The sequence below is a fragment of the Telopea speciosissima genome, chromosome 1 (assembly GCF_018873765.1).
Source record: "Telopea speciosissima isolate NSW1024214 ecotype Mountain lineage chromosome 1, Tspe_v1, whole genome shotgun sequence".
NCBI lineage: Eukaryota > Viridiplantae > Streptophyta > Magnoliopsida > Proteales > Proteaceae > Telopea > Telopea speciosissima.
In genome coordinates, this window is record NC_057916.1 from 8,434,473 (window position 1) to 8,460,330 (window position 25,858).

The following is a 25,858-nucleotide window of genomic DNA, read 5'->3' on the forward strand; positions in this document are numbered from 1 at the left end:
TCTTTTGTGCACCTTTGTTCAAGATACTTGGCAGCCTACAACGAAGAAAAGGAGACCAAAATAACCTCCAAGTAGAAACCATTGCTACGGAAATAACGAAAGGAGGTTACATTATGTTGAAAGAAAGGAGTACCTTTGGAATTCGGAGGGGGTTCTTGGCAGCATATTCACACAATTTAACAAGAGAAAATTACTTCGGACACCCCCTAGACTATTGCTCGTTTTCTTACCATCCCCAATTTTTCAAACAATTAGTTGGACAGATTTACCCCCTTCTTCTTCTTCTTCTTCTTCTTCCTGCGTCCAAAAAAAAACCAGCAGCCATGGCTGCTGTTTCAAAAACCAATAGGGCATCCTCGAAGATTAAGCCCGAAATGGAGCCGACACCACCTGTACTCTCGCATCTGTCTCTGGAGCCAATTCAACCTTCTAAAGTATCATATGCAAATTCTTTTTCTTTGGAGGCATGGTGAAAAGAATTTTAGCAGCAGTCATGAAATCCAGTTTCTCTAATTGATGATACACATCATCATCCCTTATTGCAGCATCTTGTTATCGTTTTCATTGTTGTTTCTTTCGAAGAAAATGGAGTTGTTGGAGCAGAGAGGCCTAGGATGGATGAGGCGTGCTACCCCTAAAAATTGGACCCAAAGGTCTCCTCCCACGTAAAATGTTCTACCCATCTTATATCAACATTTCTGAACTGCACATGACACATGTTCACTCCTCAAATTCAAGGAACGAAGAAACCAAGGCTTAAAACCAACGCCCTGGTTAATATCTTTCATCAATTATGCCAATCATGTGCAGCAGAAATTTGAGGAATAAGACACCAAATAATGGTTTATCTATGACTTTGAAATTCAACACAAAACTCATGATGAATGTGAAGAGGAAAAAGGCAAAATTGAGACCTAATCACAGTATAAGGATTTAACAAAGAAGGGGGGGGGGGAAATCGATTAACGGTTTTGGGTTATTTTGATTTGAAATTTGTTTAAGAAAAGAGGATTCTTTTTCTGAAATCGATTAGGGTGTCAAGTAATTGTTTGAACAGTCATGTTGCAGACTTGCAGATGCAATGCAGTACGGGGTAGGGGCGGTGGGGTAAATTTGTCAATTTCACAGTTTTCTATTGAATATGTGATAAGAGTAAAATGGACTTCTTCATTCAACCACTAACAGCAAACTAACACCGTCAGATTTCAGGGGATGTCAAGTAATTGTTTGAAAAGTTGAGGATAGTAAGAAAACAGGAAATAGTCTAGGGGATGTCCAAGTAATTTTCTAATTTAACAATTTTCCGTTCAGGGGGTTGGGCGGTGGGGTAAATCTGTCAATTTCACTGTTTTCTATTGAATATGTGATAATGTTAAAATGGACTTTTTCATTCAACCTCTAACAGCAAACTAACACCGTCAGATTTCAGGGGGTGTCAAGTAATTGTTTGAAAAGTTGGGGATAGTAAGAAAATAGGCAATGGTCTAGGGGGTGTCCAAGTAATTTTCTCATTTAACAATTTTCCATTCATATGGAGCACACTTCTAAAAAATTACACAGCAAGACACCATTATCCAGGATGTTAAAAAGATATGTAGGATTACTCTGTTTTTATAAACACCATGTAACAAGAAGATAGATGAGTCTATCTCAAACAAGGATACAAGAGCTCAGAAGGAACCTTCTTCAGCCACTTACCTGCAGATATTTCAACCTTGCCTCAGCTACCTCCTCAGTTGGATTAATCATCCTACATCAAAGGAAAAGGAAAGTAAAAATTTAAGAGGAAACAGAGATTCCTTTTTCTTTTGTAAAAGGATGTCTGAATCACTTGTATGTCTTGTATTAATTCAGATTCTTGGTCCATTTGGCCAAGCAACCACAAAGTCCTACAGAAGGTTCAACCCAGTTACTTGATTCACAATATGATCTATCTGGCTTCAAGCTCTGAAATTTTCACAACCAATAACTGCTCCCTTTAGAGGTCAGACGCAGTTGTTTCAACCTGTCAATTGAGAAAATATAGAACAATTTGCACTTTACTTGCCCTGAAATGAGACATACATAAAAAGAACTATACCAAAGAATTAATATTAGAAAGAAAGAATTGAACAGTTCCATCATGCTTCAGAGCCTATAGAGAGCATTGGAAAATAAAATTTTACATAGAGCTGCTATTGAGACCTAATATAATAGGCAAACATAAGGCATATAGGCTGAGTAAACCAGTGATCAGCTGTTGCTTTAAAGTACTAGTGAGTTTATTAAAGAAGAGGAAACAGGCTGATAATAGCAGTTTTCTGATAGGAATAACGATGAAAAGTCGGATCATAAAAATAATATAAAAAAAAAAAACCCATCCATGCCTAGCGAGTCCACTGAATCATTAGTGGAAGTTGGGAAACCCAAGAATGATGCACCTGATGCAGCCGTCTACCCCCCTGGTTTCTCTAAAATGTCACATATTGTCAACGAATCTCTTACCCATGACCTCCAGCCTAAAACATGTTAGAATCACCCTAGCTTACCACATGAATAGAATTAAGCTTTGTCATCATTCTAGCTAAATAGATGTTAATCATTGTTATACGGACACAGCTCCAGCCTAATTTTGGTCACATTTGCCTTGGAAAAGAGTAATGGCTATAGAGAAATCTCATCTTTTTCAGCCCTTTCTACAACTTCAAAAATGATATTTCAAAAATCTGATCCTTCCTATATTGCTTCTGATGAACAAAGAAAGAGAGAGAGAAGAGAAAATAGAGTTGATTTGAAAGGGAGCAAACCAAAAATGGTCAATGGAAAATATTTATATAGAGCAGGTGACATCAGAGATACATGCCAACTGTAGTTTCGTACGACTCGTGTACGTAAAATCACCACACACAATTTTACATACATCTTGCAAGGTCAACTAAGGATTTTAATCTCGAATTGGTTCTAAAAAACCTATCAAGTTTCACACATATAACGAAATGCTTAAAGATTAGATTACGATCTTCACTTCAAAATAGCGCAAATTAGAATGCGCACTGCAAGGAAATGACTAAAAAATAAAGAAGAGAAAAGTGGAAGAAGGAAGAAATTCAATTGTTGAGGCGATCAAAAAACCTGGTTGTGCCACCCACCAAAGGGGGGAACAAAACTGCAAACCCAAATGGAAGTAGTGCCAATACCTGTAAATCCAAAGCAAAAGTTCACAATTAGAACATTTTCTATGTGGGTTAACAAGAGAATTGAGAATGATTTCTATATCGCTTCTAATAATACTCTGTTTTTCAAGTAAAACAGGTGAACTTACAGGGACATGGGAGTCTCTAGGACTTCTCTTGGGATCAGTAGCAGAGAAAACAATGTAGACAAGGACGAAGGTGCCAATAATTTGAGCTGCCAAACCCACACCTTTTCTGTAGCCATTGGCGATCTTGTTCGCCCCGCAACCATACTGCACATAGGATTTTTGTAAGGCCTTTTGTTAGAATATATGGGCCAGAATACCGTATGGGTATTCTGGTCCTTTTTCCCACTTTATCTCCCACTTTCTCCCTCTTTATTTTCTGTTTTTATTATTCTGTAATTTGCCTTTTATTTCTGTATTTTTCCCCTTGTCGATCTCTATTAGAATAGACAAGGGGAGCACTCCTAGTTTGACTAGGAGTGTGCATTCCTAGTTGTTTCTATTTCTGTTATTAGCATTCCTACTTTGATTAGGAGTTGTACTCTTTGATTCTATTACTATAAATAAAGGGCTAAGTGATAGGATTAATCACTTAAGCATTAATCAACTAGTTGTTCTCTCAACATGGTATCAGAGCTACGAATTGATCTAACCTAAATTTTTTTCCCACCCTCCCATCGTGTTCTCTTCTCTTTCCCCTCTCTCTCGATCTCTTTTCTCTTCCTTCTCCTTGCTTCTTCTCCTTTTCTAAGGGCAGCACTACAGAGGTGATCTTATGATCTAGTTGCTGCCCCTTCTCACCTCCCTTTTTTTTTTTTTTTTTTCCCCCTAATTCATGACCTAATTTTCCTGTTCGATGGCTGCTGCTGGTTCCCTCTTGCGGAAATTGGAGCTTCCATATTTTATTGCAGATCAGGCCTGAGTTTATTGGGACTGCTTCTCCCTATATTGGAGCACTTCTGCGACACTGGACTGCTGTTTTCCAGCCTCATATTGGTACTGAAGACCCCTTCTCCCACTCGATCTCTTATTTTCAGGGTTTTCCTACAACAAAACCCTGAGCCTTATCGATATTGGGATTAGGGCTGATTACAGTTGTTGTGCGACACTGGACTGCTGTTTTCCAGCCTCATATTGGTTCAAGACCCCTTCTCCCACTCGATCTCTTATTTTCGGGTTTTCCTACAACAAAACCCTGAGCCTTATTGATATTGGGATTAGGGCTGATTACAGTTGCTGTTTGTTTTTGGTTTTATTCTTCATCAAAGGCATACCCTGCCGGCTCTTGGACTGATTCACCTGGCTTCATCTGCAGCATAGTTTTGGTTTCCTCTCCCCCCATCGATTGTTTTTTTTTGGGTTTCTTCCAAACCCTAACTTAATCAATATTGGGGAGGGCTCCTTGTTTGCTGCTGCTTTTTTGGGTGGTGTGTTTTCCATCCCTTGTTTGGCTACTTCAGTGGCTTTCTCTGCTGATCAGCTCCTCTCTGCACTATGGGTGACTCCACTGATATTTCCACTGCCACATCTGATCAGGTTACCAATGACAAGTCTGATTTTCGTGATCTCCACACTAACCCTATCAAGTTAGACGGCAGCAACTATCTTCTATGGTCTCGATCAGCCTCTTTTGCTATTGCTGGTCGTGGCCTCACTGATTATATTGATGGGATTATTCCTATGCCGACTACCCCGGGTGCTGCCCGGACTAAATGGCTAGCCCACAATGGTCTTCTTATGTCCTATTTGGTTGGTTCTATGACTTCGGATCTTGCACAGGGTTTTCTTTTACTTGATACGGCTTCTCAGATTTGGGCAGCATGTAAGGAGACATATGGGCAGCTTGGTAATGATGCTCAGGTTTATGAGCTTCGCAAGAAGGTTCTTCATACTACTCAAGGGGACCTAACTGTGTCTAAATATTATGCCACTCTCCGCAGCCTCTGGCAGCAATTGGACCATTTTTCCGATTATCACCCTGATACCGCTGCCAACATAGTTGCATATAAGAAGCATGTTGACAAGATTCGGGTTTATGACTTCTTGGCTGGGTTGAATGTTGAATATGACCAGATACGTGTTCAGGTGTTGGGCCATTCACCTTTTCCCACACTTGAACAATCCTATGCCCTGGTCTCTTCAGAAGAAAACCGCAGGGCTGCTATGTTACATCCTCCTGTTTCGACAGATCAGCTCTCCAGGCTGCTGCCCCTATTGGTACGTTATCTGTTGGTAGTTCTACTTCCAGTCCTATTACATGTGACCACTGTCACAAGCCTTATCACACCAAGGACAAATGCTGGAAGCTTCATGGGAAACCGGCTGACTTTGAAGCCAAGCGGGCTGCCAAGAAAAAACCTAAGAGCAAGGCCCATCAATCTGAATCTGTTGCTACAGCCCCAACTACGGACATTGGTCTATCCCAGGATGATCTACAGGCTTTCCTGCGTGTACTCAGGTCTTCCGCTGTTGCGGCCTCTACTACTTCCGCTGCTACTGCCAATTCCTCGGCTCCTTCAGGTTCTTATTTTGCCCGGTCAGGTATCCCTTTTGGTGGTCATTGTGCTTCTGTAGCTTCCCATCCCTGGATAATTGATTCCGGAGCTACAGATCACATAACTGGCTCTTCTAGCTTATTTTATAGATACTCTCCCACTTCTGGGAAAGACAAGGTCAAAGTGGCTGATGGTTCCCTTTCCTCTATCTCTGGAAAAGGGATCATCAACTGCACTTCAAACCTCCCTTTGTCTTCTGTTTTACATATCCCTAATTTTACTACTAACCTCCTTTCCATTAGTAGTATTACTCGTGATCTTAACTGCAAGGTAACCTTTTTTCCTTCCCATTGTGTTTTTCAGGATCTGGCGTCTGGGAAGACGATTGGATTGGGTAAAGTTCACGGTGGGCTGTATCTGCTTGATGATGGTCATCTCTCTCCACCGGTAACTTCTCCACTACATCAGAACTCCTTAGTCTCTTCTGAACTTTACCAATGGCACTCTAGATTAGGTCACCCTCCATTAGGAATTTTAGCACATTTATTTCCTTCTTTAGTCACCAAATGTAATAAGGATAACTTTTTTTGTGAGGCTTGTGTTCCGGCCAAACAGACACGTGCAACTTTTTCTTTATCAAATAAAAGGAGTTCTTCCTGTTTTAATTTGGTGCATTCGGATGTTTGGGGACCTAGTCGTAAGACCTCTATTTCGCCACCGTTGGTTTGTCTCATTTATTGATTGTCATTCTCGTAATACTTGGATTTATCTTCTTGATCTAAAAACCAAGTTTTTTCTTGCTTTCAACATTTTCATAAAATGATCCGGACTCCAATTCCAGGCCACTCTTAAGGTTTTACGGAGTGATAATGGCATGAATATAAAAATCCCAATTTCAACGAAGACTTGCGATCGTGGATTCTACATCGACTAGTTGTGTTGATACCCCAGCCCAAAATGGTGTGGCTGAAAGAAAGAATCGCCACTTATTGGAAGTGGCCAAGGCTTTAATGTTTGCTCGCCATGTTCCATCCCAATATTGAGGTGATGCTGTTCTCACTGCAGCTTACCTTATTAATAAGTTACCTTCACGGGTTCTGGATTCCCGTAGCCCCGCTGACCTTTTACTTGGTGATTCTTCTTTTGTGGTCCCTCCCAAGGTCTTTGGTTGTGTCTGTTATGCTAGGGATACTCATTCCCCTGGCAAACTTGAACCCCGGGGGTTAAGGTGTATTTTTTTGGGTTATTCTCCAACCCAGAAAGGTTACAAGTGTTACCACCCTCCTACCCGCCGTACTATGGTCAGTATGGATGTGGTTTTCCATGAAACCCTTTCCTATTATTCTTCCCCGCCTCTTCAGGGGGAGCACTCTAGTGAAGATGTGGTTCATCCTCTTGGGTTTCCCTTCCCAGCATCACCTATAGCCACCAACCAGCCTCCCATAACTGCTGTCCAGCCTCCCGAGGTTGCTGTCCAGCCTCCCATGGCTGCTGTCCAGCCTCCCGAGGTTGCTGTCCGGCCTCCCATGGCTGCTGCCCAGCCTCCAGTAGCTGCTGTCCAGCCTCCCGAGGCTGCTGTCCCATCACCTGGGGGGATTCCAATACAAGGGGAGACCTTGGAAATAGGTGGTGGTAATGTTCCTACTCAGGGGGAGCTGACTCCAGTACAGAGGACCATTCGTAACTTTCAGAGGACCATTGACAATTCCACCATTCTCACTTATAACCGGAGATGTTCTAACAGAGGGCAGAATCAGTCTACTGCAGCACCGATACCCATCCAGTTGCCGCCTCAGGATCCAGATCCTCCTCCTGGTGAGCCCTCCTCTTCTGATCTACCCATCCCACATCACAAAGGTACCAGGACCTGCACTTTACATCCTATTTCCCGTTTTGTTTCTTATAGTTCTCTTTCTCCTTCTTTTCGTACTTTTGTTTCCTCCCTTTCTTCTGTTTCCATTCCTAAAAATTGGCAGGAAGCATCTACAGATGGGAAGTGGAAGGCAGCAATGTTGGAAGAAATGAGAGCATTGAACAAAAACAATACGTGGGATCTTGTAGTTCTTCCTCCAGGAAAAAAACCAGTGGGTTGTAAATGGGTGTTTGTGGTCAAGCAGAAGGCAGATGGTACAGTGGATCGGTACAAGGCATGTCTAGTTGCTAAAGGCTTCACTCAGACATATGGCATTGACTACCAGGAGACTTTCGCACCAGTAGCAAAACTCAATACTGTCAGGGTATTGCTATCCTATGCTGTGAACCTTGGATGGGATCTTCAGCAGTTGGATGTGAAGAATGCCTTCCTCCATGGTGAACTAAGAGAAGAGGTATATATGGACATTCCTCCAGGTTTTTCAAGTCCTGCTACCAAGGGTAAGGTTTGTCAACTGAAGCGTGCACTCTATGGCTTGAAGCAGTCACCAAGAGCTTGGTTCGGTAGATTTCACAGGGCTATGCTTTCAGTGGGCTACCAGCAAAGCAATGCTGATCATACCTTGTTCATCAAACGTATGGGTGATAGGGTTACTCTCCTCATAGTTTATGTTGATGATATTGTAGTGACCGGCAATGATGGTGATGAGATAAAAAGGTTGAAGCTGTTTCTTAGCCGTGAGTTTGAAATTAAGGATCTGGGGACTCTAAAATATTTTCTAGGGATAGAGGTTGCGCGCTCTTCAAAGGGCATATTTCTGTCTCAGAGAAATTATGTCCTGGATCTACTATCGAACGGGCTGCTAGGGTGTCATCCTTCGACACTCCCATGAAGCTACGACAAGACTCAAGGAGAAAGAAGGCACACCGTTGACAAAGGTCGTTATCGCCGGTTGGTCGGCAAACTTATCTACCTATCTCACACTCGCCACACATTGCCATTGCAGTTAGTATGGTCAGCCAGTTTATGCATGACCCTTATTCTTCTCATATGGAGGTGGTTCTTCGCATCTTACGATACTTGAAGTCTGCTCCGGGACAAGGAATTCTTTTATCTTCCAATGGTCATCTGAAGGTTGAAGCATACACTGATGCAGATTGGGCTGGTTCATGTGATCGGAAGTCCATCTCGGATATTGCTCTTTTGTAGGAGGTAACCTCGTCACCTGGCGTAAGTAAACGAGAATGTGGTGGCTAGGTCAGTCTTGAGGCTGAATTTCGTGCAATGGCGCATGGCATCTGTGAATTGTTGTGGCTTAAAGGGTTGTTGCAAGATATTGGGGTTCTGTCCAACTTCCAATGATGTTATATTGTGACAATAAGGCTGCCATAAGCATCGCTCATAATCCTGTCCAACATGATCGTACAAAACATGTGGAGGTAGACCGACATTTCATCAAGGAGAAACTTGAATGGACTAATCTTTGTTCCCTATGTGAAGTCTCTTGATCAACTGGTGATGTGTTCACAAAGGGTGGAGTGGCAAAGTGTTTCGTCCTTTTCTAGCCAAGTTGGGCATGTGCGACATCTTTGCACCAACTTGAGGGGAAGTGTTAGAATATATGGGCCAGAATACCGTAGGGGTATTCTGGTCCTTTTTCCCACTTTATCTCCCACTTTCTCCCTCTTTATTTTCTGTTTTTATTATTCTGTAATTTGCCTTTTATTTCTGTATTTTTCCCCTTGTCGATCTCTATTCGAATAGACAAGGGGAGCACTCCTAGTTTGACTAGGAGTGTGCATTCCTAGTTGTTTCTATTTCTGTTATTAGCATTCCTACTTTGATTAGGAGTTGTACTCTTTGATTCTATTACTATAAATAAAGGGCTAAGTGATAGGATTAATCACTTAAGCATTAATCAACTAGTTGTTCTCTCAACACCTTTACTAGCCCTACACCACACATTGCACCCAAGCATTCTACCACGATGTACATCACAGCACAGATTAGTGACACTGTACGGGCTAAGAAAAGGACAAACGTCACTGCTGGGTTAATATGCCCTCCTACAAACACAAACACACACAACTGTTTATAATCAAATTGCAAACAATAGAAAACAGAGAAAAAATAAAAAAAAATGGATTACCCACCAGAGATGGCAGTGCAGTAAACGAGGATGAAGATCATGAAACAAACCAAGATATCATAGTTATGTCCTGGATTATAAGAGAAAATTTGAGCAGCAGTTATGAGGGGCCAAGCGTCGAGAAGGAAATAAGAAGAATACCAAAAAATTAAAAACAAATAAGGAAATAGGGATAAGTTCGAGTTACAGTGAAGCAGGCTTGAATGAAATGAAAATGGCGGTCGCTAGAGATGCTGGTCCGAGTGAAGTAGAGAACCTCAACGAGAAAACCTCAGCGTTTCAACTACGACGATGATGGCTTCTCCGTCTGAAAACTTTTTTTGCAGTGCAGGGCTGCAGGTTTGAGCTATGCTTGGTTAATAAGGTGAAGTGCACTAGGTGGAGCTGGACCTTTAGGGTTGGGCTCGGGCCTTTAAAAATTCAACAAAAAAACATCAGAAAACAACCTAAACGAGTAACCAACGAAGAGAAAAGAGGAAAAAGGAAGAAATTCAATTGAGGCGGCGATCAAAAAACCCGATTGTCCCAATAAGTAGCGACGAAGTAATTTCCCTCAGGAATGAAACAAGAACTTTGAACACTGCATCATAGGAAAGAACAGAGATTATTAAATTACAAGCAATTAAACATAGAAGAAACCACTGTCCTGGCTGCTATATTAAGGGAGGGATTCGGCGTAGAAGAAGATGCGCAGGACAGGCCTGTTTTCCTGAATCAATTTCTTCTACCTTCGGTTCTGATGTTTTCGAAATTGAGCGGAACTTCTTTCTTCTTCTGTGGTTGGGTTAACCTGGTCTCGGAAACAGGAGGAGGGCTTTCGTTGGTGGATGCGAAGAACCACCTCCTCAGCTTCGAAGAAGGAGTTGAAGTGACATTGATGATGGAAGCAGAAAAACGGTTTGGTCTTCTGCAATTCGGAGGGGATAGCTGGTTGCGACGAGTACAGAGGGAAGCGAATCTTAACAGAGTTTGCAATTCGGAGGGGAGAGCAGGTTGCGGCGAATATGCATTGCACTTACTCCTTTAGCAATTTCCAATAAGCAATCTTCAATGAAGGTCTGGAGTGAAATGTTCAAATTTGACTCTTGTTGTACTACCAATTCAACTGTTGCCTGAAGAGACTTCCACAAATGCCTGCTTAGATCACTAATAATCCCAATTTCAGAGACTACGGCTCGTGTTCTGAGTTGTCGAGCCAAAGCGTTAGCAATCTGAACAATATCAGATTTAATTTGCGGATCATGTGCAACATTTTTGTGATCAGATGTCGAATGACAACAGCTAGAATCAACTGCTCAATTCCTATATGTAAGCAATGCAGAGAACCAAAATTGGAGTAAAAATAAACAAATATTATAAGATTCAGATAAGGAAGAAATATTTGGAGGGGGAATAAGTCGGCTACAGAGATGTATAAACATGAAATGTGAGAATTTCAAATGAGAATAAAGATGTTGTTAAACCGAAAAATCAATGCTTAGAAATTAGAATATAAGACTCACAAGGAACAAGACCAAATAGAACCAGGAAGCCCAATGCTCAACCCTACTGTATGATCATCGGGCAACAATAAAGATAAAAATAAATAAATAAATCAGGTAAAAAATACATAAGAAATGAACAGTATGCAGATAATTATATATTGGGGCCACATTATTTGTAAGTAATTATAACTAATGAATAAAAGAGATGGTTCAGAAGTTTGGATAGGATTGTTAAACTGTATCACATGAGCTTCTGAAACGGTAACTCAAACAAATGGAATGCCTTGGTGTGGCCAAAAGAAAAAGTTGTGGCAGTGATGAGGTTCAAAAAATATATACATAGTGATTAACGACTTAAAGAAAAAATTTCCATAGCAATTAAAGAGAAGATTAAAGTTACTTTATGTCTACATAGCTTATCTCACTTCTAATAAAACAAAATTTATTTATTAAAAAAAAAAAAACAGAATGCATGAGAAAGAGAATTAAAACATGAAATTGAAGGTTGATATTGTCAATAAGCAGCTTCCTGCAGATCGTGAAGAATTCATATCAGAAGCCTAATTACAAATCATTTGTAAAGCTCCTACACCATCCAACTGGCAAAAAAACATGAATATCACACATCAAGTATAATGAAAAAGAAGTTTTAGCGAGAGAGAGAATAGAAAAGGCACCAAAATACCTGCAATCTCCATAAAGTAGCACATATCATACAGAACACAACCATAGCTAACCCTTGCCGAGGAGCCCAGTGCTTCCCATTATCAAAGTAAGCGAACATTGGATCTAAAACCTGGTGCATTGTCGTACTCTCCTTGGCCAATTCTACTATTTTCTTAACATAAATTTGAGCACAGATTTATGCATTTTCAATCTCTTCTCTGTTGTGCAAGTAAACCAATGTATTAACCACAGTCCACTACATTATTTTTTTTATCTTTGGAATGGAAAGAAAAAAGTTCCACCAGAAAAATGCATAAAGAATCAAGAATATGACACTGAAGGACCTCATTTTTGGAGTTAAACATGTGGGGTTGCTCATTATTACCGAGTCAATAGAGTGCAATCTTTTTTTCTCATCTTGGCCTGAGGTAGCTCAGGCTGGTATCACTATCAACACCAACACGACCCCTTGCTTCACATCTAACTACTTCATCAAACCAATTGTGATCTGGTTCCCCCCTTTCACCATCATCTACAAGATTTATATCTGGTTCGTAGTTATCCAGTGTGGCATGCACAATCAGCGCAAAGTACAAATCCTTAAATCAAAAGAAATTCATGATTGAGGAACCCAATTAAACTTAAAATAGCCAAAATTTTGAGTTGTACAAACAGAAGCTTAAATTGGAAGCATATTCACAAGTAGAGAAACTTGATTATCAGACTCGCATATATACATGAATGAGCATGCTTTAATCATATCTTACTACGGGTTTACAAACTGTTGATCCTATGTAACTACTATTACATGTGTTAGCGTCAGACGCAGATAATGTTAGATGCATACATATCAAACTGAATGATCTCCTAGAATTAAATGCAGTCTGCAGACACACCCATACTATGTCAAACGTGCATCAATATGAGTTAACATGTCAAAAATCTAACAAGAGTGTGAAGTCTTGGAATGCCAGCCCAAGAAACAAGATATGAGCTACAACTAAAGTTATTTCAGAAGAAACTACTCTCGTTGTAGAAAGTACCCTCCACAACCCCTAATCATTCCTCTATTAAAACATTTCTACATTGTTGCTTCTAACTTTAACCTGTTTTCATTGTCCAGCTACTAGCTTCAAAGCTCAATTTCTTCATATTGTGGCAGGAAACAAGTCATAAAACACTGGGTCCAATTGCCTACACATACTAAAGCATTAGAATACTAATCACCTCATCAAAACCATCAAGAACATGTGAAAAATCTGCCATAAACCACACCTGAAATGTGAAAAAGTCAATTTGACTCGATGAGGAATTAGATGGGGGTAAATTTCAAAAATGATTGTGCTCATGTTGCGCTAACAAGAAAACATTACAACCCAAAAAAAAAAAAATCCACCAAATACCATGGCTGAAAGGCATTGCAAACTTGATGCCCTCAAACAGCACTTGCTATAGGGAAAATTACTTGTACACCCCCTAGTCTATTGCCATTTTTCTTACAATACCCAAATTTTCAAACAATTACTTGACACCCCCTGAAACCTGACGTTGTTAGTCTGCTGTTAGTGGTTGAATGGAAAAGTCCATTTTACCCTTATCACATATTCAATAGAAAACAGTGAAATTAAAATTACCTATTTACCCTGCTTCTTCTTCTTCTTCTTCTTCTTACTACAACCACACCACCTGCTGTAACCCACCCCTTTCATTGTTGAACCATTTTCCGCTGCTGTGGCGATTTGCAGACACTGGAGAAAAACGAAGCAAACAACCAGGAACATCCTACCAGGAAAACAAACCCAGAATCTAGAGCAAAAGCAAGTAGAGACCAGCGGAATTCAAAATGTCCCTAACAGGAAAGTGAGACAAAGTCATATCTCTAGAACAGACCATGAAAGAGAAGTAAAACTGAAATATATATATATGCTAAAAAGCCAAAATATCATTGGTGGTTTAAGATTTGCGCTTACACGTTAAAAGTTCCGGTGACGTTGGCAGTTTTTACAGCTGCTTCGAGATCAAACCCTAAGCTGGAGGATTCAGTCTCTTCCGAAGCTTTTGTGGCCGCGTAAGAGTTCCAATCGGCGAGCAGAGACGAGGATTCCTTCTGATCAGTATTACTCGGTCCCTCCATAAACCAAGCTTGTGCAGTATTCTGCATAATTCGAAGTAAGAGACGACGCCAACGAAGAAGAAGAAAGTGATCCTGATGCAGGTTCATCATAGATATTGGCTAATTTCTTTAGAAATAGGCCTAGGGTTGGGTTATATACATGTTGGGCCTTTGTTCCCAAGGGTTTTCTATGTATTAGGCCACTTTAATGAGCCTAAACTAGGGGTACATAGGTTGCATACGAGATTAGCCCAATACTTAGTTTATTTTTATGTTTTCTTATTGAACCGGTTCAAATTGGTTGCATCCAATTGGTTCAATTTAAGTGATCATGTGACTTGGTTAAGTGGTCATGTGATGTAAGTTGGGCTGGATTAGGACTCTATAAGTCCAGCCATGTTTTGAGTCTATTTCCTTTAGTATTTTAGTTTTCTAGTCAGTTTAAGTTACCTAATAGGTTAGGGATAGGGTTAGGCCTTTCCTTTTTATAGTAGAAGTCTATTTTTGAGTCTTTTATATAAGGTTGTAAGGGGGCAAAGCATTGAACACGAATTTGATTAATGAAAAAAGTTTTTGCTTGTTGGCTGCCATTGTTGCTGCTCCTGTGCTCCTTGTGAGTATGCATCCTTGTGGTTCTATCAAGGTGGAAAGGGACTGGTGGAATCCGGTTGACTCCTTACGCCATGACGGCTGGGAGAATCTTCTTCAATTCGAAGGTGGTTCTATCCTTCACATCTGTTCAAGCTGTTGCCAATGGAATCTCCAGTAAGTTTGACACCCAATTTCTTCTTCTAACCCTCTAATCCTTTCCCCCAATTGATCCCCTTTATTTTTTGTTTGAATCCCATAAACCCTAACTCCATTAAACCCTAGATCTTGCTGTCCAGTTTTACAGAATTTTCAAAACACTTAAAACTCTATAATACCTACATTATTAGAGTCCTATAAACCTGCCTAGCCATACCCCCTAAGCCCCCTTTCCATTATCCTAACCTAAGCCCTAGATTTGACCTAAAACTGCAATTCTGTCCTACTGAAACTGCAGAACCAGCAGCCCCTTTGTTTCTTTTGTTATTTGATCCGGTTGTTTGGCTCCTAGTAGGTCTCTTACCTATCTAGGACTACATTAGATCCTCAGCTTCAAATCGGAAAATTAAGAAGCTGAGTGGAAAGCATTCCAACTCGATTGAGAGATCTGGTCCTTTCGCACCGTTCAGTGTTACTATTGGCGTCTCTCTCGGTGAGAGCCTATCGGAGATGTTTGATTTTCTGAATCAGAAAAAAATTGCTGGAACTGAAAGGGGTATGAGCCGTGTGGCAGAAAGAGATTTATTAGGGTTTGAATCTGAAATCGATTAAGGGTTTTGGGTTATTTTGATTTGAAATTTTTTTAGAAATAAAATTTTTTCTGAAATCGATTAGGGTTTGAATATGAAATCGTTGGGTTGCAGGAAGAAGAAGGATTTGGGTTATTTTAATTTTAAATTTGTTTAAGAATAAAGAATTTTTTCTGAAATCGATTAGGATTTGAATCTGAAATCGGAAGGTTGTAGGAGGAGGAAGAGGGTAAAAGGGTCAGTTTAGGCATTACAAAAAAACTTAACCGATGACATCATCACTAAACTAACGGACAGGACCTACTTGAAAGAAATGGTAAAATGCAGGGGTGTTCAAGTAATTGTGTAAAAAAGGGGGGATAGTAAGAAAATGGGCAATAGTCTAGGGGGTGTCCAAGTAATTTCCCCTTGCTATATTCCTCCCCAGGCTCACGTGCAAGCATGCATACTCTAGGAATCAATTTCTAAATATTGTGAGCATAACTTCCATCTGCCTGTTCATGCACAAAGGTAAGAACAAAACCAGCATAAAACATATGGAGAAGTAACCGTACAAGTAAAGAAGAGAGTAAAATCATAAAAGAAGTCTGTTCATTGTTCATTTATTAGAAAAAAGTAAGCATGAAAGGTGGAATCAACACTCAAAAAATGAGACATAAAATACTAAAATAAAGTTCATTGTTGGGGAAAAAAAGAGGAAAGCAATGCCAAATACACATCAAATGAGAGAAGTAAAACAAAATTCAGAAACTTTGTTAAGGACAAAAACCAAATCCATAACTTGATGGCATCTGATCCTAGTAAGCAAGCACTTCACAAACTGTTAGCACAAATCCACAATCCAAGCATCATCCCAAATCCAATCAGATGCTCAAAAAAATGCTTCACTTTTAGATCAAGTGATTGAAGAGGATCCCTTTATAGCAAATGTAAACCAATCCAACCCCCCCCCCACAAAAAAAAAAGAAGTTATATCTACATACTAGTAAACGTGCACGTGTGGCCAAACAGGAGGGGAGCTTGTGGAGACAAGGAGTTAAGGAATTTATTTGTAAACATGGTTAAGAAGTTTCCATGTATGAAATGGCAAGTCAAACATGGTGCTTCCAAATCGGACATAATCTCATAACTCTTGATTAGACTTTCTAAAACTAATCATATTTTCTTCTCTCACAAGTGTATTATAGTTATACTCTGGCGATATGGGTGATTAAGTTTCCAGTTACAAAATTTCAAAGAATGGAAGAAAAAGAAAAATAAATACGTGCATCTATAAGTGCAGAATGCCTATCAAGCTGTTAAATGTTCAAAGTTTATATCTTTTTCTTTCAATTGTTTGATCTTTGCACTTCCCTTCAATATGAGGAAACTCTATGTTTTCCACCACAACCAAAAGAACAAGAAAAATGTCAATACAGTCTACCAACAATGGGGGGGAAATGTAATTTAAGATCAATTTCTCCACTGAATGGATGTTTCACCAAGCAGAAAAATCTCCTGATTTCTCAACAACAGATTGTTAAGAGCAAACACAACACTTACATTGAAGTCTTGAAGGGATTAACCAGTTTGTATAATTCAAAGAAAAAGTAGCAAGATATATAAGTAACATATTAGAAAACGATGCCAATTACATCCCAAAATCACCTGACTATGAATGAATCTGGTCAAGGTTTTGCATCCTAGAATACGAACACTGTCTTGCTTTGTGGAGTCCCAAAGTCCAAGAGTTCAATTAGAACAATCAGTAGACTGAGAGCGAAGTATGCCCTATAGAACAAAATGCATACATGAGAAATATATTTGAGATAATGCCAAAGAACTATCACCTATGGCCTTGCAGCAAAAGAATGCAAACAGACCCACCTTCCGGCAACTAAAATAGATACAGTATCAAGAATTTATGGATAAAATCTTCCCTAAATAAAGTAGTAAGAACAAAAAGGAAAGAAAAAAAAATCTTGAAACCTACTCCATAATTCCAAATGAGGGGAATATTTAAATGACACCAAGTCCGGGTCAAGCAAATGAGACTGAATACACTTCTTGAGTTGCCTTGAGCCAGAAACGGAACTAACAGTAGTTGGACTTGGAAGTTCTAAGAAAATAGGAAATGAGACTAGTTTCATAAGAACATTAAGTCCTAAATAAACTTATTTTGTTTTTTGTTTTTTCACTTAAAAAAAACTGTATTCCACAACTAAAATTAAAGTAAAAATCAAGAAAGATAAGAGGGTAAAAGAAAACCATGAAACTTACATCTGCTCCTTTCATATGCAAAGCAGTTTATGGTATGCCTCTGTGATAATACTGATATATTTGATATGCTCAGACCTCAATTCTTTTGAGCACCTTTGTCCAAGATACTTGGCTATCTACAGCAAAGAAAAGGGGACCAAAATAACCTCCAAGTAGAAACCATTGATACGGAAATAACGAAAGGAGGTTAAATTATGTTGAAAGAAGGGAGTACCTTTGGAATTCGGAGGGGGTTCTTGGCAGCATATTCACACAATTTAACAAGAGAAAATTACTTGGACACCCCCTAGACTATTGCCCATTTTCTTACTATCCCCATGTTTTCAAACAATTACTTGGACAGACTATCCCCAATTTTTCAAACAATTACTTGGACAGATTTCTTCTTATTATTAAAAAACCGGCAGCCATGGCTGCGGTTTCAAAAACCATTAGGGCATCCTCGAAGATTAAGCCCAAAATGGAGCCGACACCGCCTGTACTCTCGCATCCATCTCTGGGGGTTCCTCGTCTCCTCTTCACTGTCAAGCCGGAAAGGCCGAAGCAAAGCTTCGTTGAGAAAACCCTTGGAACCATCAGCTGAAATGGAGCCAATTCAACCTTCTAAAGTATCATATGCAAATTCTTATTCATTAGAGGCATGGTGAAAAGAATCTTAGCAGCAATCAGGAAATCCAGTTTCTCTAATTGACGATACACATCATCATTCCTTACTGCAGCATCTTGTTATCGTTTTCATTGTTGTTTCTTTCAAAGACAAAGGAGTTGTTGGAGCAGAGAGACCTGGGATGGATGAGGCATGCTCCCCCTAAAAATTGAACCCAAAGGTCTCCTCCCGCGCAAAATGTTCTACCCATCTTATATCAACATTTCTGAACTGCACACGACACATGTTCACTCCTCAAATTCAAGGAACGTAGAAACCAAGGCTTAAAGCCAACACTCTGGTTAATATCTTTCATCAATTATGCCAATCATGTGCAGCAGAAATTTGAGGAATAAGACACCAAATAATGGTTTATCTATGACTTTGAAATTCAAGGAACACAAAACTCGGGATGAATGTGAAGAGGAAAAAGGCAAAATTGAGACCTAACCAGAGTAAAAGGATTTAACAAAGACGGAAAAAAAAACCGATTAAGGGTTTCAACCTGAAATTCGATTAAGGGTTTTGGGTTATTTTGATTTGAAATTTGTTTAAGAAAAGAGGATTTTTTTTCTGAAATCGATTAGGGTGTCAAGTAATTGTTTGAACAGTCATGTTGCAGACTTGCAGATGCAATGCAGTACGGGGTAGAGGTGGTGGGGTAAATCTGTCAATTTCACTGTTTTCTATTGAATATGTGATAAGGGTAAAATGGACTTTTTCATTCAAACACTAACAGCAACCTAACACCGTCAGATTTCAGGGGTGTCAAGTAATTGTTTGAAAAGTTGGGGATAGTAAGAAAACAGGCAATAGTCTAGGGGGTATCCAAGTAATTTTCTCATTTGACAATTTTTCGTTCATATGGAGCATCCTTCAAAAAAATTGCACAGCAAGACATCATTATCCAGGACGTTAAAATCATAAGTAGGACTACTCTGTTTTTATAAACACCATGTAACAAGAAGATAGATGAGTCTATCTCAAACAAGGATACAAGAGCTCAGAAGGAACCTTCCTCAGCCACTTACCTGTAGATATTTCAACCTTGCCTCAGCTACCTCCTCAGTTGGATTAATCATCCTACATCAAAGGAAAAGGAAAGTAAAAATATAAGAGGAAACAGAGATTCCTTTTTCTTTTGTAAAAGGATGTCAGAATCACTTGTATGTCTTGTATTAATTCAAATTCTGGGTCCATTTGGCCAAGCAAACACGAAAGAAATTTGAATCTGTCTCTGCTGATTCACCTATTTTTTAAATTCTACTTGCAACCCACATAAACATCTATGACCCTTATCCAAAATTTTAAAAGAGTGGTGCCAAGATTTAAGGTGCCAACAATGTCACTTTTCAATTACACAAGTAAATGCATCTTCTTCGTGTTCCATAATTTAACATAACTTGATCAACATCATTATGAAATGAGTCAACACGAACTTGACAATAATTTTAAGAATTTAATTTCCTAAATCAACCAAATACTTGATGTATTAAGGATAAAACAGATAAAGCACTATAAATAAATCAAAGAGAGAGAGTTGAAGGAAGCCGTAGGTGGACAAGGCAAGTTGATACTTGATGTTTTAAGGATAAAACAGAGAAAACACTATAAATCAATGCTTTATTGACAATGATAATCCTGAAAAAAGTGACAAAATTGAACATCCATGAGGCTGCATCTACTATAGCCTTCTTGTTGGACTTGCTTGCTACGGACATTTACCTCTAATATGGCTGATCCAAGACCGATACCTAAAACCATGCCTTCACTCATACAAGCATCAGTCTTGTTTAAGAGACCTGAAGAATCACATCCCTCTTAAAAAAGTCTAATGAGAAATTCTTCAAAGTAATGCATGGAGCTTTAATAGCAGCACCAATCGAACTACTTCCTGTAATATAAATTCCCCATAGCAGTTGAGACAGGAAAAAGTCTAAGAAATTCAATCAAAGCCAGTGAAATCAGAATAAAATCTGGTAAAGATTGTACCATCAAGCAGAATGAATTTTATTCACGTAGGAGCATTTATAGGCTAAAGAACAGTCACATAAATTATCAAACCCAATCAAATTCAGAGAAACAAAAGCAAACAAATTTTAATTGCAGCACCTATGAAACTACTTCCCGTAATATAAATCCCATTATAGGAGTTGTTGTACGGAAAAGTCTAAGAAATTCAACCAAAACAAGCACAATCACAATAAAATCTGCGAAGAAAAAGGAATAACTGGGATAAAAGCAAAGAGATGGGATGATTACCAGGCAGCACCCAGCACAGGAGACACCGATTGCCATTCCAATGGCCCAATAAGGTCTAAGGTGAGATCTGCATCAATGCCTGAGAACATGAACTCGATGCTCCTGCCATCATCAAACCAAACATCAGTATGGTAAGGGGGAAAATATCCTTCTTTCCTCCTGTTCAATACTTCAACTTAGGTTCTCTACTTTACCTGATTGAATAAAGAGGGAGAGAAAAGAAAATAATGAATGGATTCTACGCATCTTGATTATTATATCGTAACATGGATAAAACTTGGAAAGTTTGTACCTTTGTAGCATTCCTAACTTTCTTCTTTGACATACTCTGGCATTCTGTAATTCTCTGAAAACTAAAGTAGCTCACATCAGAGTTAAAGCAAAGAGGAGATCAATAAAGGAGAAAAGAAGTAAAAAATAGGCACAATCATACAATTTATGTACTTTGTAAATTAAGCTATAATATGTAATTGACAGAAATGATGAAGAAAGAGAAAAGCGAAGGTACATATGCATTAACATAATTGCAGAATAACCCAACCCCCACATAAAAAAATCGAAACAGAAGAATGCTGACTTACAACTACTGATTGGGTTACCCCTCTCCCTTCCAAGCATTTCGAATTAATCTCAATCTTTCATGCATATTTGTAGGCAACATAAGAGTTCTGGAATTCTCAATCAGTGATTTTGAAACACCCAGTCAAAAAATTAGAAGCATACATTGCTGTCTGATTATAAAATAACAAAGCAAAGCATTAATTGCTAAATAATCCTGATGGAGAAAATTCTTACTTTGCATTTCTACCATAAAGTGCTTAAATGATTTAAAAGTTAAGGAATTACAAAGAAAAGCTCGAAAATATCTAGAACAGTTTGAACAACACAAGAAATCCGAAAGAGAACATTCTTTTTATATTCATTTTTAAACAATGACAATGTTTTAGTAAGACATATATGCATGATCAACAAACAGGTGAATTGACAACCATATAAGTACACATTTCAATGGACATTCCTGCTTCAATGTACCAGATAACATTGATCAGAGTTTTTGAGTGTCTCCATCCATAATACATCGATAGCATTCACAAAATGTAAATTGAAACCACAACTTACTATACTTTCAGACAAAGAGGTAGACTTGCATTATATTTTAGCTGGTAAAGGCAAAATTCGCAATGGCCTAATTTCAAATTTACTTTGTAATCTCTCCCTCCATGAAGCATTCATATAGCGTAACTAAAGAAGGCACAACTTGGTTGATTATTGCATAAGGCCGCAAAGAAGCACAATAGATAAAAACTAAATATGATCAGCTAAAATAAACCAAGAAGGTCCCTTTATCAGTTCCACATGCTTAGACATTCCAACTTTCTTGGCAGAGATGCTAGGGTTCTAGAGCCGTTTTATCTACTCTAGGCTCACATTATCTATACTGAGCTGTTATCTATCCAAATGTGTCAGTGGAATTCCTATAAACAGGTTACTTCTGACCCACCTTTAAAGAGCCTCTCTCTCCTTTGTTTCCATGGCCACAGATTTAGTAGGGTATTTGCTGTGGAACTGTCACATACATTGACTAAGAGGGAGATCTGAAAGAAAATTAAGCTCTGATAAATCTGTTTCTTCTATGGAAAGAGAGAGAGATATAACCTGATGTCCTACGGTTCTACTTCTACATTATCTCTTTGACTAAGAGGGAGTTCTGAAAGGGAATTGAGCTCTGGTTAATCTGTTTCTTCTATGGAGAGAGAGAGAGAACCTTATGTCCTACGGTTCTACATTTTCTCTTTGGCTAGATAGCTTCAAGCAAGCTTTTCCCTCTAACCGACATCTACTATAGTTCTCCAGAATTTACAGTGCTAGTGTTAACATCTTAATATAATGTCATATCTATAAGCTCGAATTGTAGGTAGCACAAGCATCATTTCATGGGAAAATTCATGTTGCGCTTCACCAGCCCATGACAAAGCAAAGCCAACATTTGGAAGAAAATACAGGTGCAGAGGCATAATGTAGGATCCCAAAGGAACATTTGGCTGCAGATCAGCTGAAGAAATACGGATATTCCTGAATTTTTGTTTTGGGGATGTGAGGGAAAGGGAAAGAGAGAAGAATTGAGTATCTAATATGGCACACCATTTGAGATATATTTTTAAAAAAATTAACAAAGAGAAGCCAATCCTTGGAAATAAACCTTCCATGCTATGTAGGATGGCATCCACAAAACATTAACTTTAGGAACTTGAGAGAGAGGGAGAGACCGACTGGCTTAGTCAGTGAGGTCTTGTGTTTGTCATTGCAAAGACCATCAATCGCTTCACCTGTGCACAATGTGACACAAATCATAATCAAATTGGTTTGATGATATTATGGAGCTATTTTGGGGGTGGGGTGGGGGGGGGGGGGCAAGAGATGACCTATATAACACAGAAGCAAATGGACTCCCAATACTATTATATCAACACCCATTATCAAGAATTCCATAACAGTGGCATAATTGGACTAAAGGTACCCTATCGTGAACCTATTAGGTTGTTTCTATGGGGTTAGTCCCCTATTTTTTGACACCCCCGTTACCAAAATGTCAAAACAAAATGATAACCTCATATCAGTGTGGTTAGTAAAACCCCCCACCCAATCCATCAGTTCTTTTTTTGGTAAAAATCTATCAGTTCACATTGTAGAATAAATTAAAAGCTATCCATGTCCCGTTAGAAAACCTCTATAAGAACCAAAAAAAGGTGGGGAGACACGGAGTTGTATAGGAACATAACAATTGACCAATTTCAGGATTAATTACAGGCATACAATGTGAAAATCTGAGACAAATAAATACAAAATGCAATAGAATCCTTTATCAATTAAAACAGTAAATAGAGTTAAGTACCAAGAAGCCCAAAGACAAAATTTTGATAAAGCACTTCAAAAAAAAAACAAAAAAGAAAAGGATAACTCATAAACAAGATTTCTTAGAGAAGCAAACGAGATAGATTTTAAAAAAATAAGAGAGACAATTGAATTTGAGAAACCAAAATAAGATAAGCACTTAAGGCATGAAAAAGTACTGGAACCAACAATTTCACTTGTGGAAGTGCCCAAGCCAAACAAAAATGAAGATGTGAACAAATACATACTATCACAATGTGAATATATACAACAAAAATTTATGCTTCTGAAACATTTTACCCCAATTGAATGAACATAAGCATAAATGAAGAAATTAAAAATACCTATAACAGGAACACTTATCTATGATAGACAGTTGCATATAATTTTAAGGAATAGAGCAGAGAAACTAAGTAACCATTCACCATGAACAGTTAGAAAACTAACCATTATTACCGAGTCAATAGAGTGCAATTTTTTTTTTCTCGTCTTGGCCTAAGGTAGCGCAGGCTGAGATCACTACCAACACCACCCACCCCTTGCTTCACATCTAACTACTTCATCAACCCAATTGTGATCTGGCTCCCCCCTTTCACCATCATCTACAAGATTTATATCTGGTTCGTAGTTATCCAGTGTGGCATGCACAATCTGCGCAAAGTATAAATCCTTAAATCAAAAGAAATTCATGATTGAGGAACCCAATTAAACTTAAAATAGCAAAATTTTGAGATGTACAAACAGAAGCTTAAATTGGAAATATATTCACAAGTAGAGAGACTTGATTATCAGACTCGCATATATACATGAATGCGCATGCATTAATCATAACTTGCTACGGGTTTACAAACTGTTGATCCTATGTAACTACTATTACATGTGTTAGCGGCAGACGCAGATAAAGTTAAATGGATACATATCAAACTCAATGATCTCCTAGAACTAAATGCAGTCTGCAAACACACCCATACTATGTCAAACGTGCATCAATATGAGTAAACATGGCAAAAATCTAACAAGAGTGTGAAGTCTTGGAATGCCAGCCCTAGAAACAAGAAATGAGCTACACCTAAAGTTATTTCAGAAGAAACTACTCTCGTTGTGGAAAGTACCCACCACAGCCCCTAATCATTCCTCTATTAAAACATTTCCACATTGTTACTTCTAACTTTAACCTGTTTTCCTTGTGCAGCTACTAGCTCCAAAGCTCAATTTTTCGTATTGTGCCAGGAAACAAGTCATAAAACACTGGGTCCAATTGCAAACACATACTAAAGCATTAGAAAACCACTCACTCATCAAAACCATCAAGAACATGTGAAAATCTGCCATAAACCACACCTGAAATGTGAAAAATCAATTTGACTCGATGAGGAATTAGATGGAGGTAAATTTCAAAAATGATTGTGCTCATGTTGCACTAACAAGAAAACATTACAACCCCAAAAAAAAAAAAAAAAATCCAACAACTACCATGGCTGAAAGGCATTGCAAACTTGATGCCCTCAAACAGCACTTGCTATAGGGAAAATTACTTGTACACCCCCTAGACTATTGCCATTTTTCTTAAAATACCCAAATTTTGAAACAATTACTTGACACCCCCTGAAACCTGACGTTGTTAGTCTGCTGTTAGTGGTTGAAAGGAAAAGTCCATTTTACCCTTATCACATTTAATAGAAAACAGTGAAATTAAAATTACCTATTTACCCTGCTTCTTCTTCTTCTTACTGCAACCACACCTCCTGCTGTAACCCACCCCTTTGAACCATTTGCTGCTTGTGTGGCGATTTGCAGACACCGGAGAAAAACGAAGCAAACAACCAGAAACATCCTACCAGGAAAATAAATCCAGAATCTAGAGCAAAAGCAAGTAGAGACCAACGGAATTCAAAAAGTCCCTAACAGGAAAGTGAGACAAAGTCATATCTCTAGAACAGACCATGAAAGAGAAGTAAAACTGAAATATATATATATATACTAAAAAGCCAAAATATCATTGGTGGTTTAAGATTTGCGCTTACACGTTAAAAGTACCGGTGACGTTGGCAGTTCTTACAGCGGCTTCGAGATCAAACCCTAAGCTGGAGGATTCAGTCTCTTCCGAAGCTTTCAAGGCCGCGTAAGAGTTCCAATCGGCAAGCAGAGACAAGGATTCCTTCTGATCAGTATTACTCGGTCCCTCCATAAACCAAGCTTGTGCAGTATTCTGCATAATTCGAAGTAAAAGACGACGCCAACGAAGAAGAAGAAAGCGATCCTCAGCTTCGAATCGGAAAATTAAGAAGCTGAGTGGAAAGCGTTCCAACTCGAGTGAGAGATCTGGTCTTTTCGCACCGTTCAGTGTTATTAATGGCGTCTTTCTCGGTGAGAGCCTATCGGAGATGTTTGATTTTCCGAATCAGAAAAAATTGCTGGAACTGAAAGGGGTATGAGCAATGTGAATGAGAAGAACCACCTCCTCAGTTTCGAAGAAGGAGTGGAAGTGATGTTGATGATGGTTA

At 38.9% G+C, this 25,858-nt stretch overlaps 1 protein-coding gene and 1 pseudogene across 1 annotated transcript; both read right to left on the minus strand.

The window, feature by feature from the left end:
- Positions 1–1,508: 1,508 nt before the first annotated feature.
- On the minus strand, positions 1,509–9,736 carry LOC122654948 (aquaporin PIP2-4-like). Its single transcript, XM_043849238.1, has 6 exons — positions 9,700–9,736; positions 9,488–9,612; positions 3,302–3,469; positions 3,112–3,176; positions 1,699–1,750; positions 1,509–1,544 (listed from the first exon to the last, which is right to left on the minus strand). Exons 1-6 carry the CDS (start codon positions 9,734–9,736, stop codon positions 1,509–1,511), a joined length of 483 nt encoding a protein of 160 aa, XP_043705173.1.
- Positions 9,737–10,186: 450 nt separating this feature from the next.
- Positions 10,187–25,569, minus strand: LOC122655041 (annotated as a pseudogene).
- Between the last annotated feature and the right edge of the window lie 289 nt (positions 25,570–25,858).

Excerpts from the sequence above, each read along its gene's own strand:
- LOC122654948 (XM_043849238.1), bottom strand. The coding sequence starts at position 9,736 with ATGATCTTCATCCTCGTTTACTGCACTGCCATCTCTG. Across the intron at positions 3,177-3,301 it reads CTAGAGACTCCCATGTCCCT|GTATTGGCACTACTTCCATT; the intron begins GTAAGTTCACCT and ends TTGGATTTACAG. Across the intron at positions 1,751-3,111 it reads TTGGTGGGTGGCACAACCAG|GATGATTAATCCAACTGAGG; the intron begins GTTTTTTGATCG and ends CCTTTGATGTAG.